The sequence below is a fragment of the Ptychodera flava genome, chromosome 12 (genome assembly GCF_041260155.1).
Source record: "Ptychodera flava strain L36383 chromosome 12, AS_Pfla_20210202, whole genome shotgun sequence".
NCBI classification, from domain to species: domain Eukaryota; kingdom Metazoa; phylum Hemichordata; class Enteropneusta; family Ptychoderidae; genus Ptychodera; species Ptychodera flava.
The window spans coordinates 15,412,176-15,427,838 of NC_091939.1; the positions used below are offsets into that span (position 1 = coordinate 15,412,176).

At 34.5% G+C, this 15,663-nt stretch overlaps 1 protein-coding gene across 4 annotated transcripts in view; it reads left to right on the top strand.

Annotated features, from left to right (window-relative positions):
• Window positions 1–4,203, top strand: part of LOC139145131 (Golgi SNAP receptor complex member 1-like) — a 30,575-nt gene extending 26,372 nt beyond the window's left edge. For all 4 annotated transcript variants that reach the window (XM_070716093.1, XM_070716094.1, XM_070716096.1 and 1 more), the window contains one exon: window positions 1,081–4,203. In XM_070716093.1, the coding sequence (XP_070572194.1) occupies window positions 1,081–1,205 (125 nt within the window). In that variant the 3' untranslated portion in view covers window positions 1,206–4,203. The remainder of the gene's footprint in view (window positions 1–1,080) is intronic.
• The last annotated feature ends 11,460 nt before the right edge of the window (window positions 4,204–15,663 follow it).

A 15,663-nucleotide genomic window follows, 5' to 3' on the forward strand; every position in this document is an offset into this window, starting at 1 on the left:
TTGAAGTGAATGGTTAAATGATTTTGAGCAAAAGTTTAAGACTTTCACTTTCTAGGCGCAAACTTCCTTAAATGCTTTCCATTTGTCACTTTTACAGATCTTTAATACTTGCAGTAAGTTTTAGTTTTAATTGGTTTGATTGTAGATCACAGACATGTAAATTGCATGTCCATTACATATCCAACAGTTATCCACGGTTGGTTTTGGTTGACAACAGGGTTGCTTCAGGGCCAATAGTAGAAAAAGCATCATTGCTTGAAACAAATACAGAACTTATCATCATTATCAGATTCAGTCATTTTAGCGGCAGTGTAATTAAAGATTATGTGCACCTCGACAGGTGTGTAAGTTGTAAATCCCTTTCTTCATAATTTCCCTAAGGAAACTTGAAACATTAGACTTCTTAAATTGAGAGTTTAAAATAATTGGAAGTTGCTCGGCAGTTTTACAGCAAACTTAACAATGTTTGGAACACAAAATGGCTGCAATAATCTATCTTACAATTTTTGAAGCAATCTTAGTTTTTTGTGACAACACTATTGTGAAAAGTTTACTACCTGCGTAGATTTCAAAATGAATCCATACAATCTGTTGACCTGGAAAAATGTATATGGTTTTGAACATCAAGCATCTTTCTGAAAGGCACCTAATTTTTTCAGTATTATATGTCAAGTTTGTTGGGGTTTTTGTGCATTTTAATCGTATTTCTTATGCATTTTCATTGTACAATGTATGTTTTCTTGATAATTAGCATCTTACATTTCATAGAATTTTTAATGTTTTGGGATAAGATGACTGAGCCTTGTTATGAAGTAGGTCTGCTTTCTTTTGAGCTCAAAAAGAAACACGTCAGTCCATTTGTCAAGTATGCCAAACAAGAATGAAGACAAAATAGCCAGATTATTGCTTTTATTTGTATTCAAACCCAATCAGGGTACTTAGGTTACACTTCAGAAAGCATCATGAGGTAAATGACGTAAATGATGTGTGAAGTTGCATTATTATTTCAATTTGCATCACTTTATGGTGGTGAGGTGTTTTTCAGAAAAGTGCCTCTTTCCTTAACCATGAATTTGCCAGATCGTTTTCCTATCATCAACAGCCTGGTTCAAAGGATAAACTTGCGGAAAAGAAGAGACTCTATTATACTTGGCAGTGTCATAGCTGTGTGTGTCATTCTCCTACTCCTCTATGCCTTGCACTGAAAAACTTCACCAGCGTATGGTAGAGAGAGACTTTCTGTGGGAGCTAATACACAACCATGAATATACCAGATCAGGGCTTTGGAGATTTCCAGCATCAGTCAGCCCAGCACTTGTAATTGCAGGGCAGACTTTAAAACAGTATATACTCTCTCAGTAATACCAGGTAACACTGGAAACCGTAGATTATTATTTTGGATGGAGAGAAATGACAGGAAGACATGGTAATGGTCTGCGCAATATAAAAAACCAAGGTGATAGAGTTTTTATGGATTTCACAAACTTACCAGTAATTTGCTCCTTTCTCTCAATATTTGCCCACATCATAAACAAGCCTTCTCAGTGTCCTGCAACATCTGAAACTCAACCAATCTGGCAGTATTGATCCCACAAGCCAGGGTGTTACTCACGTTTAAAGAACAGGATGGTAAAGAGTTAAATTCCAATCGCAAGACAGTGAGAAGATCAGTTTCAAAAGTAGTTTGTAATCACATGCTGTTCAATGCAAAGACACTGTGATGCTAATGAGACACTGCTGTACCGTTCCTTATTGTGATTGTGCTGTGCCGGAATGATCTATGGGTTTGGTGATTGTGTTTACATGCGCTTGTTTTATGGAAATGAAACCATTGTGATCTGATTATGTTTCCATCTGAGAATTTATTGATATATTATGACCAACAAAGTGAGTGGGTTAGATTCACTTTCAACATGACAAATGTACACAAGATCTCTACCTACATCAAAAGTGAACAAAAAGTGTACACACAACCATGTGTTTTGTAGAATTATAAGGCACAGCACTTTTGAGAGTCAGTCATGCATCGGTTTTTGTGTAGACAAAAAGTGTAAAGCCAGTTGGACATGATTTTGCATTTTTTGTAATACAGTGTAATATGGAATGGGAAATACATATGTCATTAGCTTGTTGTACCATGGTATAGTTGATTTTTCAACAGGCTGTGGCCAATGAGTTACTCAGCTTAAAACCAGTGTAGTAGAGGAAAATGTCGTTGGCAGATGTTTACAGGCTTTTAATGTATTCTGATATGCAGTATGAATTGCAGCTATCTTCTGTTCGCTTTCTTTCTTTGTCCAATAATTTTCGGCCCACTCAATATAATTTATCCCTGCTATTAGGTAAGTCTGATGTTCTAATTATCACCTGGAATAACTATTTTCAGGCTCTTCACCTTGACCATCTCTTTCCTTTGCATTGCTTTTCTCTCAAGTGTATAGTAGAGGCCAACTAAATCAAAAAGGAAGATCATGATGGTCATTATTGTATGCCACTCTCTTTAGTTATTAAGCCCATTTGACACAGCTGCATAAGGAACTCTGCGATAATTGTAAGGTTATTCCTTCATCTCCTTTTGGTAAAGCTTGTGGCAGTGTATGTCCAAGGCACATGAACATACCACTTAAAAGACACAGAATGTATTCATTTCATACCTATTTTCTGTACTTTTTATCTCATGTGACTTCGATTTGTTGAAAATAATTCGCTTTTCACAGTTTACAGTTTTCCTCAAATTAATTTAATCATACTGTTCACTTCAAGTGTCTATCTCATGTTGTTGGTGTGCCCTCTAACAAGTCATCTTTTGGCAGTCAATTAATGGGGAAATCTGCAGTTTAAGTTTGTAGTGTCTATGCTGAACTTGTATATAGTGTAGTATTTTATACATCATCATGAACTGTGTGCTATGGCACAAGCAGTATTGACCATGAGGGCACATTGATAGTGGTCACAAACAAGACGATACAATACACCAGTGTAGTTTATAATGTATTCATGATAGATCTGTCCCTGTATTTTTCATGGCTATGACTGATAGATGGTTAAGACTTTCAGATTTCGATGTGTACCTCCTGTCAGATGAAAAGGAAGTGAAGTTCAAGTAGGTTTTTTTTTACTTGAGGTTATTATTTGCAAAAATTGTTGATATGTGGGAGGTCATTTGTTATTCGTAGAAGCAACAATTGTTAAGTAAACTCTGATGGTTGAGTTGATCCAAATGTTATCACACTCTTATACTTGCCTTGCAAGTCTTACAGCATCCATGAAATTAGGATCATTTTGAAGTTCTGATATATTTTGGCTAAGTAGATGAAAATGTTGTAATGTTGAAGTACTCTGTACTTGCCCAACAGCATTGGTAGTCTATGATACAGAATCTTAGAATTCCGTACTTTCATATGGCTAGAGCTTCTTGTATGCCCAGGACTACAAATGGAGACAATGGTTTTGCTCAGCAATACTAAGTGCTCATCAGGCACAGTTGATATCAACTGTCATATCCATCCAGAATCTATCCATCTTAAATGTTTACAACATCAAGTTATACATATAATAGATGATAAACAAGCAGAGCAAACATACAAATGACCAAAAAGAACCACAAAGTCAAATCCATGAAGGAAAGATATATTGACTTCCGAAATCAGGGACTGATGTCAGGTGTTTTGAAAAGAGTGAGCACATCCCGAAGTTCATATTCTCTTGAGGATGTATTGGCAGAATTGGAAGACAAATGAGTGTGTCATTTTTATATCTGATCAATGAAATGGATGTGCATCGTCAATATTTACTGTATGTATTTATGTTTGCATGTGTATTCACACATACTTTATCATATGCAAAGAGGAAGATTGCATGCATTTCAACATACTTCGCAGAGAATATGGGACAACTTACAAGAGGTTACTACCCCTCAGGGGTTGAAAGAAAGTCAAATTTAGCAGTCTGATAACATTTTGATCGAGAACAACCATTTTCATTTGTAAACTTTTCATTGTTTATTTATGTAAGAAAGGTATTTTTGGCAGCCTGTGAAAGGTATTTTGGGCAGCCTTTTAAAATATCCAATTTTGTTGGGCCAAATTAATTTCATAACATTGTACAACATAGTAAACGTTTTTTGAAGAGAATTTACATTTCTTGTGGAATCAACTTTAAATATATTGTACAGAATAAATGACATAAAAGGGTGCAGATTTACTAATGTATTCTAGTGTTGTTTTTCCAGTCAATACATCCTGCATGTGTTGGTTATGACTAATATCAACAATAACATTACACAGAGTAAACAGTATGATGCATGTAACAGCTTGAAGACTGATTCATTGTAGTTGTTTACAGCAACAAGAATAATGAAATATCGAAGCTGCAGTGAAATATTTTTGAATTGCATGCTAGGAATGAATGAAGATAAAAGTATGCACCACATTTTGCTTTTAAACCTGATCCAGTATAGTGACAGTGTGGTATTTTACGATTTTCTAGGTTAAGGCCCCTTACTAAGGCTTGCCTCAACTTTATTTCATGGCAATCTTTTGCCCAGTAAGTGCCATTAAGCTATGATGTCAGTGTACATATATCTCGTTCCTTTTATAGGCCCAGTGTTGTTCACTCACCATCACTCAAAATCCATTTTGTTCATTTGCATGTTCTTCGTTAATAGCTTGTGTGTTCATACAGGTGAGCTACTGTCATACTGATGTCTGTCTGTATGTGTACATGTGTTATGTTTTATGAGTATTGTTCATTATGTTGATCATAACAATTCTAATGAAGTTGCAAACTCGCGGCAATGATGTCAGAGAAAAGGGTCAATTTACAGACAACTGCAATACAACATATAATGAAACATGGAGGCATTTTCAGAATGTGGTTTGACATTCATTGTTAACTGTGACAATTTTGAAATGTATTGATGAATGATGTTATTTTAATCTCACATTTTGTACATGTATATACATGAAAGAGAGTGTATTTGATGAGTTAGTGGGGTCTGCATGTCTGTATGTATGTTTGTATGTCCATCCACATCAAAAACTCAAAAACCGCTGCACCTAACCTCTTACGGTTTGGTGTACAGGTGCACCCAGGGGTGGAGATGTGAATTTGTTCAAATGAACATATAAGGGTAAAAATATGCAAATGATATAAAAAAGGCAAAATCCTGCAAAGTGCTTAAGTTCTGTAACCAAAGGCCAGATTTGATTGATACTTAGTATGCAGTCGAATGAAAGTAACTTAAGTTAGATCAAATTGTTGTGAATTTTCATATTTGTATTTTAGATGCAATTATTCCTGTATTTGGTCAAAAAATATTCTCTAAAACCACTTATTCAATTGCTTTAAAATGCTGTTTGCATGATCCTCAGGTCTGTGAAGTGTGTTCAAATTGTGGTGGAATTTTCCCCCATTTCGATCAAAACATCACTTTCTCTGATACTTTTTTCTGATTGCTTTGAAACTTGCTATAGATATTCTTAGGGACAACCTTTCTTGTGTGTCTTCAAATTGTGGTGGAAATGTTAAATTGTAATGTGTTACGTCAATCAGATGTTTGTGGTGAAATTTCATATTTGTGGAGCAATTTTTCCATTTTGTCAAACAATCATCCTCGCTGAAATCGCTTATCTGATTGCTATGAAACTTGGTATGCATGTTCCTCAGGGTAAACTTAGTTGAGTTTGTTCATATTGTGGCGAACTGTCCATATTTGTATTTTTTGGTCATTTTCCCCATTTTTGTCAAATAGTCCCCTCGGAAATTGCTGCTTCTATTGCTTTGAATTTTTTTTCTGACGGTTCTTAGGGATGATTAATATCAGTTTTATTCAAATTGTAACAAAATCCGCATTATTGTATTTTTAGACAAATTTTGCTATTTTTGGTCCCAAAAAATGCTCAATATCTCATTCTTGAATTCCCAGGTCCTATTGTAAAACTTGAGAACCACTGCACATTTCACCTTTGTATTTGATCTGTAGATGCATACTCAACTGTAAATTGGAATTTGTTGAAATGAAGATATCATTACCAAAACTATGCTAATGAGCAACAAAAGTGTTTCATGGTGAAAATCTCAAGAACTGTGAGTCTGAAGTTCACATGTTTGGTATGATTTGTATAGAATATGACATTAAACTGGTCCAATAATCATTTCCATTCAAGGTATCACATTACCAGGTCCATGGGACATTTTTGATTTACAAATTTAAGTAGGACCATCCTGAACCACTCCAAACCAATAAGTTTTCTTAAGTATCACTGCTTGATGAATTACCAAGTATTGGTAACATAAATTCCATGAACTGCAGGAAATCTTTACTTTGGTATGGTAGATTTTATGTACCAGGCTGCATGGTGTTGTATACGTACTACATGTGTGTGACCATTCCAACCATTATAAATTTCGCCGTGGTATTTGATGGACGGTGCATCAAAAGATGTTCTGATGCACTTGACAATATGAATAGAGGGTCATAGAAATGTCCGTCGCCAGGGTAGGGGTGGGGTAGGAGTGTCTTGGTCTCAGCACAGGTTTCTTCTTGCTAATGTTTATTATAGTATGTTTGACTACGATATGCATTGCCAACAAACATTCATACTGCTAATCTTTGGTGTCTTAGTCTCAATTTAGCACTGGTTTTGTTAAACGATTTCTTCTTCTCCGCCTGCGTCGCTGTGTCACGTATTTGTCCTTTTACAATCTTACGCGAAGTTTTGAAATCATAAATTATCCCAACTTGTCAAGTATTATTATTATTATTATTATTATTATTAGACTTTATTTAAACTCGATAAACTGTTGAGCCAGAGGCTCTTCTCACACAGAGTTGAGTATAACAATATTTACAATATTTACATTAAATAAAATAATTCAGGAAGAAAATTTTATATTGAAAAAAATGTAAGAACGCTACAAGTAAAAAAAATCTAAAAACAAATTTAAAAATTACATAAAAGTAAGATTAACCCAATTATTTAAAAAAATGGCACTTGCAATTTCTTTTGAATGATAGAAGTGAAGAACTAGATTTGATCCCTCCAGGTAAAGTGTTCCATATTTTAACCCCCGTTGTACATAAAACGTCTTTTGAAAAATCAGGTTCTATGCCCTGGAATATACAGATCTTCTCTGTTTGCAGACCTTGAGTTACGTCCGTGGATCTGCTTTACACCTCTAAAAACGTTAAGATAATCAGGAGCAAGTTTATTCAGAACTTTGTAGTACATTAAAACTGATTCATTGTATGAAACTCTTTGACATGGCAACCACCTTAAGGATTTAAATAAAACATAACTTGGAGTATTAAAATCTTGATCTAAAATCACTCTAGAAACAGTTTTCTGTTGTCTTTCTATACGAGATAAAAGAGTGGTTGAACAACGACCCCATATGTTCGAACAATAATCAAAATGAGGTAAAATGAAACAATTATAAAATGTCAACATTGCTTTTTTAGTTAAGAATGATCGTATACGCTTTAACTGTAAAAGTTTAAAAGCAACTTTACCACATACTTTACTAACATGTTTATACCAGGTCAAAGTATCATCAATTGACAGACCTAAACGGTTTTCTTGCTTAACACATTCAAGCTGCTCGTCATTACAAACAACGTTTATACTTTTGTCTGTTCTGGATTTATTCTGGAAGGTTCCAATGACCATCACCTTGGTCTTTTCTATATGTATACACATGTTATTATTACAACACCAGCTCAAAATTGATGCCAGGTCACCATTGAGCTTAGTTTCAAGTTCTTTGATATTGTGACCAACCGCCTGTGCCGCTGTGTCGTCAGCATACATATTGATTTCTGAATTGTCTAAAGCTAGGGGGAGATCATTAATAAAAAGCAGGAAGAAAAGAGGACCTAGAATGGAGCCCTGAGGAACACCAACACTAATTGGAAGAGTGTCACTCAAGTCCCATTGAAGCTAACTGACTGGGATCTATTTGTTAAATATGATGTAAGGAAAAGAAGACTTTTGTCAGGAAACCCGTAAAGTTTCAGTTTTCGCAGCAATATATTGTGATTAACAAGGTCAAACGCTTTCCTGAAGTCTATCAACAAAAGCCCAATAAGGTTGCCTTTGTCACTTTCTTGATAAAATAAATTTGTAAGGTAAGTAAGAGCTGTTTGACAGGAATGAAGCTTACGAAAACCAGATTGATTGTTGGACAATAAGTTGCGACAAGACAGAAACTCATAACCAGATATGAACTGAATATGCTCACGTGTTTTACAACAGGTTCATTAATAGTAGTACGCTTCACAGAACAATAAGATATATGTTATCACTAAATGAAGCAGGTTTTTTTCAACATCGCACAGTACTCTCAGATTTTAATCACTAATTACAAAACTTTATTTAATATGCAAATGAGCTGTTAATTAACTTGACACTGCTCAATGCTTCATGGGTCAATTAGATATCCATCAGATCAACATTTGTAGCACGTTTTATTTAATTTAATGCAGTAATTTTAGAGTAATGTCACTAATTACAAAGTTCATTAAATATGCAAATAATCCCTATATTAACTTGACACCGTTCAATGATTCATAGCACAATTAAATATTTATCAAATCAATATCTGTAGCACGTTTCACAAAATTTGGTCTGTAGATGCATACTCAACTGTAAATTGGAATTTGTTGAAATGAAGATATCATTACCAAAACTATGCTAATGAGCAACAAAAGTGTTTCATGGTGAAAATCTCAAGAACTGTGAGTCTGAAGTTCACATGTTTGGTATGATTTGTATAGAATATGACATTAAACTGGTCCAATAATCATTTCCATTCAAGGTATCACATTACCAGGTCCATGGGACATTTTTGATTTACAAATTTAAGTAGGACCATCCTGAACCACTCCAAGCCAATAAGTTTTCTTAAGTATCACTGCCTGATGAATTACCAAGTATTGGTAACATAAATTCCATGAACTGCAGGAAATCTTTACTTTGGTATGGTAGATTTTATGTACCAGGCTGCATGGTGTTGTATACGTACTACATGTGTGTGACCATTCCAACCATTATAAATTTCGCCGTGGTATTTGATGGACGGTGCATCAAAAGATGTTCTGATGCACTTGACAATATGAATAGAGGGTCATAGAAATGTCCGTCGCCAGGGGTAGGGGTGGGGTAGGAGTGTCTTGGTCTCAGCACAGGTTTCTTCTTGCTAATGTTTATTATAGTATGTTTGACTACGATATGCATTGCCAACAAACATTCATACTGCTAATCTTTGGTGTCTTAGTCTCAATTTAGCACTGGTTTTGTTAAACGATTTCTTCTTCTCCGCCTGCGTCGCTGTGTCACGTATTTGTCCTTTTACAATCTTACGCGAAGTTTTGAAATCATAAATTATCCCAACTTGTCAAGTATTATTATTATTATTATTATTATTATTATTAGACTTTATTTAAACTCGATAAACTGTTGAGCCAGAGGCTCTTCTCACACAGAGTTGAGTATAACAATATTTACAATATTTACATTAAATAAAATAATTCAGGAAGAAAATTTTATATTGAAAAAAATGTAAGAACGCTACAAGTAAAAAAAATCTAAAAACAAATTTAAAAATTACATAAAAGTAAGATTAACCCAATTATTTAAAAAAATGGCACTTGCAATTTCTTTTGAATGATAGAAGTGAAGAACTAGATTTGATCCCTCCAGGTAAAGTGTTCCATATTTTAACCCCGTTGTACATAAAACGTCTTTTGAAAAATCAGGTTCTATGCCCTGGAATATACAGATCTTCTCTGTTTGCAGACCTTGAGTTACGTCCGTGGATCTGCTTTACACCTCTAAAAACGTTAAGATAATCAGGAGCAAGTTTATTCAGAACTTTGTAGTACATTAAAACTGATTCATTGTATGAAACTCTTTGACATGGCAACCACCTTAAGGATTTAAATAAAACATAACTTGGAGTATTAAAATCTTGATCTAAAATCACTCTAGAAACAGTTTTCTGTTGTCTTTCTATACGAGATAAAAGAGTGGTTGAACAACGACCCCATATGTTCGAACAATAATCAAAATGAGGTAAAATGAAACAATTATAAAATGTCAACATTGCTTTTTTAGTTAAGAATGATCGTATACGCTTTAACTGTAAAAGTTTAAAAGCAACTTTACCACATACTTTACTAACATGTTTATACCAGGTCAAAGTATCATCAATTGACAGACCTAAACGGTTTTCTTGCTTAACACATTCAAGCTGCTCGTCATTACAAACAACGTTTATACTTTTGTCTGTTCTGGATTTATTCTGGAAGGTTCCAATGACCATCACCTTGGTCTTTTCTATATGTATACACATGTTATTATTACAACACCAGCTCAAAATTGATGCCAGGTCACCATTGAGCTTAGTTTCAAGTTCTTTGATATTGTGACCAACCGCCTGTGCCGCTGTGTCGTCAGCATACATATTGATTTCTGAATTGTCTAAAGCTAGGGGAGATCATTAATAAAAAGCAGGAAGAAAAGAGGACCTAGAATGGAGCCCTGAGGAACACCAACACTATTGGAAGAGTGTCACTCAAGTCCCATTGAAGCTAACTGACTGGGATCTATTTGTTAAATATGATGTAAGGAAAAGAAGACTTTTGTCAGGAAACCCGTAAAGTTTCAGTTTTCGCAGCAATATATTGTGATTAACAAGGTCAAACGCTTTCCTGAAGTCTATCAACAAAAGCCCAATAAGGTTGCCTTTGTCACTTTCTTGATAAAATAAATTTGTAAGGTAAGTAAGAGCTGTTTGACAGGAATGAAGCTTACGAAAACCAGATTGATTGTTGGACAATAAGTTGCGACAAGACAGAAACTCATAACCAGATATGAACTGAATATGCTCACGTGTTTTACAACAGGTTCATTAATAGTAGTACGCTTCACAGAACAAGAAGATATATGTTATCACTAAATGAAGCAGGTTTTTTTTCAACATCGCACAGTACTCTCAGATTTTAATCACTAATTACAAAACTTTATTTAATATGCAAATGAGCTGTTAATTAACTTGACACTGCTCAATGCTTCATGGGACAATTAGATATCCATCAGATCAACATTTGTAGCACGTTTTATTTAATTTAATGCAGTAATTTTAGAGTAATGTCACTAATTACAAAGTTCATTAAATATGCAAATAATCCCTATATTAACTTGACACCGTTCAATGATTCATAGCACAATTAAATATTTATCAAATCAATATCTGTAGCACGTTTCACAAAATTTGGTGCCGTAATTTCAGAGTTATATACCTAATTACAAAGTTTATTAAATATGCAAATGAACCCTTAATTAACTTTACACTACTAAGTACTTTACAACACAGTTAGATATCTGTCAGATCAGTATATGCAGCAGTTTTCATCACATTTGATGCAGTTATTTCGGAATTATATGACTACTTATAAAACTTCATGAAATATGTAAATGAGCTAATTATTGACTTGCAACTGTTCAATGCTTCTCAGTACAATTGGATATTTATCAGATCAACATCTGTAGCAAGTTGCATCAAATTTAACGCTGTAATTTTGGAGTAATATCACTAATTACAAAGTTCATTAAATATGCAAATAAACCCTTAATTAACTTCACACAAGTAAATGCTCTACACCACAATTAGATATCTGTCGGATCATTATCTGCAGCAGATTTCATCACATTTGGTGCAGATATTTTGGAGTTATATCACTAATTAGAAAACCTCATAAAATATGCAAATGACCTATTTGTTAACTTGACACTGCCAAATGCTTCTCAGTACAATTAGATATTTATCAAAACAATGTCTGTACCCAATTTAAAAGACTTGGGTGCCGTAATTTCAGAGTTATATACCTAATTACAAAGTTCATTAAATATGCAAATGAACCCTTAATTTATTTCACACTCCTGAATGCTTTACACTACAGTTAGATATCAGTCGGATCAGTATCTGCAGCAGATTTCATCACATTTGGTGAAGTTATATCGAAGTTATATTACTAATTACAAAACTTCATAAAATATGCAAATGACCTATTTATTAACTTGACACTGTCCAATGCTTCTAAGTATAATTAGATATATATCAGATCAATATTTGTTGCGAGTATCATCAAGTTTGGTGCAGGAATTTCAGAGTTATCTCACTAATAACAAAAGTTCATTAAATGTGCAAATGAGAAGGCAATTGACATGACACTCACAGTATCATCATAATGTTCTTAGATTGTCTTCTGTGAAAAGTTTCATGAAATTTTGTGCAGTATTTCTTGATATATGTCTATACTGTCATTACCGTCTCCATAGGGAAACCATTGTACGGAAAAAAAACGATATTGCATAACTTCATTAATATGCAAGCCACACTAACCAAAATCTAATCAGTTCTTGCAAGTAGCATATGGTACCTGTTTACCGAATCTGACTTGAATCCGTTCAGGCGTTTTTGAGTTATCGTGTTAACATACAGACAGACAGACAGACACACACACACACACACACACACACACACACACACACACACACACACACACACACACACACACACACACGGATAGACAGACAGACATCGCTATGACAAAAGCCCACGTGTTTACACACGTGAGCAAAAAATGGGTGTGAACATGTCTTTCCCATAGCTGATAGAAATAACAGGTAAAACTGAAAATCGGTTTGTAGTTTGAGACATTATCGATTGCACCTTTTTGAATAAAGGTGTAACTTTGGCAGATTTCCATTGTTGTGGAAAGGACCTTGATGTAATTGCATAGTTAAAAAGTACTGTGAGGCTTGGAGTAATCTGATTGGCTCCAATCTTTAAAAAGCTTGCACTTATACAGTCTAAACCAGTGGATTTCTTGCAATTTATGCCAGTAAGAAATTTCAAAACTTCTGATTCATCTAACACAGGAATGTTGAACTCTGTATTCTTTGGCAGGTTCTTTGATATGATGAAAGCATTGGCCATGTCTTTATGTTCCGATATTTCAATGCCCTCACTGGTAAGAAAAGTGGGATTCTTTGAATTTGAATCGGAGAAAAATGTTTAAAAAACGTTCAGAAATCATTCGAATACTTGTCAAGCATACTGTTGTAAAACTCCTTTTTCGCCGTTCTGATTAAATATGTGACTTTGTTTCTCCAACGTTTATATAAATCATATGATTTACCCTTTTTGTATTTATCTCTAATTTTAATCGCTAGATCTATATCCTCATTCCACCATTCTGGAACTGTTGGATATTTGACAAGTTATTCTTGGCGCGTGGTATCTACATTACTGAGAAATAATTTATTCCACGTGTCAAGCATATCAGTAATATCATCTGAACTATCGTTTGAAGTAATATTCCATCTGCACCTGCTTATGGTGTGTACGTGTCTCAACTTTTCAGGTATTGTAGGGTGATTTTCAACTGAGACACAGCTCATTGGCATCAAAATTACTGAGACAAGGATAAGACTCGTTAGGACTTTCAAAAAATTCTACGGTCGATATGACGACATTGTGGCCAAATATGACACCTCGGTCACTCAAATGATTAGCCACAGCATTCCCGGCTTTGACTTATTACAGTAATTCATATATCTTTTCATACAATATTTAGACAATTTTGGGATCAATCCTGACGGGTGTAGCATGCTAGCAGGGTACGCTTACCCATTCCGGACACCTGGTACCACCACTAACTATCAGTGGTTCAGGATGGTCCTACTTAAATTTGTAAATCACAATTGTCCCATGGACCTTGTAATGTATTACCTGGAATGGAAATGTATTACCTGGAATGGAAATGTTTATTGGACCAGTTTAATGTCATTTTGTCACTGTGTTGCATCGATTATCTGGTGCGTTTGATTTCCTAATGCGCCAAAGCAAGGTAAAACCTTGCTGGTGCGTTTGTTGTTGACTTTTCCAAACTTAATCTGGTGATAATCTGGTGACAGCGTCTACAGATTAGTAATTTACCCTTGCTTGCTTTCGCGCATTGCGGTATCAAAGATTGGCAGTATGGTTATCGGCAATACATATCATAGTCAAACGCACTAAAATAAAATAAACTTTAGCAAGAAAAAACCTGTGCTGAGACCAAGACGGGTTGAATTATTTATCAACATTTTAAGAAGCGAGCGTATTGGCCTGCCAATGAGTGCGTCGATACAAAGGCATAATTCTTGCGACTTGTCTGTAAAGGATGAAATTAATATGCATAATTAAATTTAGGATCGTTTTCATGATTTATTGAATGAAACCATTTCAGAATCAGCATCAAACCCCATAAATGTCTTCAATAAAGATATGAGGTTATAGATGGGTATTATTATTATTGTAAGATAGCAGTGCCATGTGTGATAATCCCAAATGTGCATATTATATTAATTTTCACAGTTAGGTGAGATGAAAGTGAAACATGTTGAAATTTGATGATACTATATGCCCGCAAACTTTCGACCCAACTTCATCGATATTCATCGTCATGTAACAAGGTATATAGGTACTGTACTATTGTTCAGCCCGTGTGTCCTTATTCAAGTTTCCTATAAATCTACAAATACAATGCGTGTTAGAATCCGTTTTGAAGGTTTACGATATTGTCAGGGGATATACGAACGGGAAGAAAATAGAAACTAACGAAACTAGACTCAGTTTGTAGAAAGTCTAAATACCAAGTAACTGCAATGTAAAATATCATGTGTACTGCGTTCCTGCTACCATCATCGTCAATGATGACGTTTTTTGCTTTCTATTATTGACCTCTTAAAACCCAAACTTTTACAAAAACAAATTCCAAATTAGCAAAAACACTTATTTTCGACCCAAATTTTTGAGAATACTTTGCATTTCAGGAATCATGAGTTTCATTTATTCCATTTACCTGTATTCAAATAATGTTAAATAAATACAAACTATGGAGTAAGGCCTGCAATTTTTTATGAATATCAAATGGTATTTGGCCAGTTTTGACATTTGCCCATTGGCCTCCCTAGTATTATTATAGTTAGGTTGTGGTTTGTCACATCTGTATTATATCGTGTACAACCTTTTGGTCAATGTATCTTGCATAGGATTAGTATTTTATTTGCACACGGGTTGAATTATTTATCGACATTTTAAGAGGCGAGCGTATTGGCCTGACAACGAGTGCAACGATACAAAGACATAATTCTTGCAACTTGTCCGTAAAGGATGGATTTAATATGCATAATTAAATTTAGGATCGTTTTTATGATTTATTAAATGAACCCATGATCAAATCCCATAAATATCTTCAATAAGATATGAGATTATATATGGATATTATTATTGTAAGATAGCAGTGCCATGTGAGATAATCCCAAATGTGCATATTTCATGAATTTTCACAATTGAGCAAGATGAAAGTGAGACATGGTGAAATTTGATGATCCTTTATGCCCGTAAACTTTCGACTTAGTTTTGGTCATCGATATTCATCGTAATATAACAACATATAGGTACTGTAGTATTGTTCAGCCCTATGTTCCCTGACTCAAATTTCCTATAAATCTTCAATGCGTGTTAGGGTCCGTTTTGAAAGTTTACTATATTGTCAGGGGATACACAAATGGGAAGAAAATAGAAACAAACGAAACTAGACTCAGTTTGTGG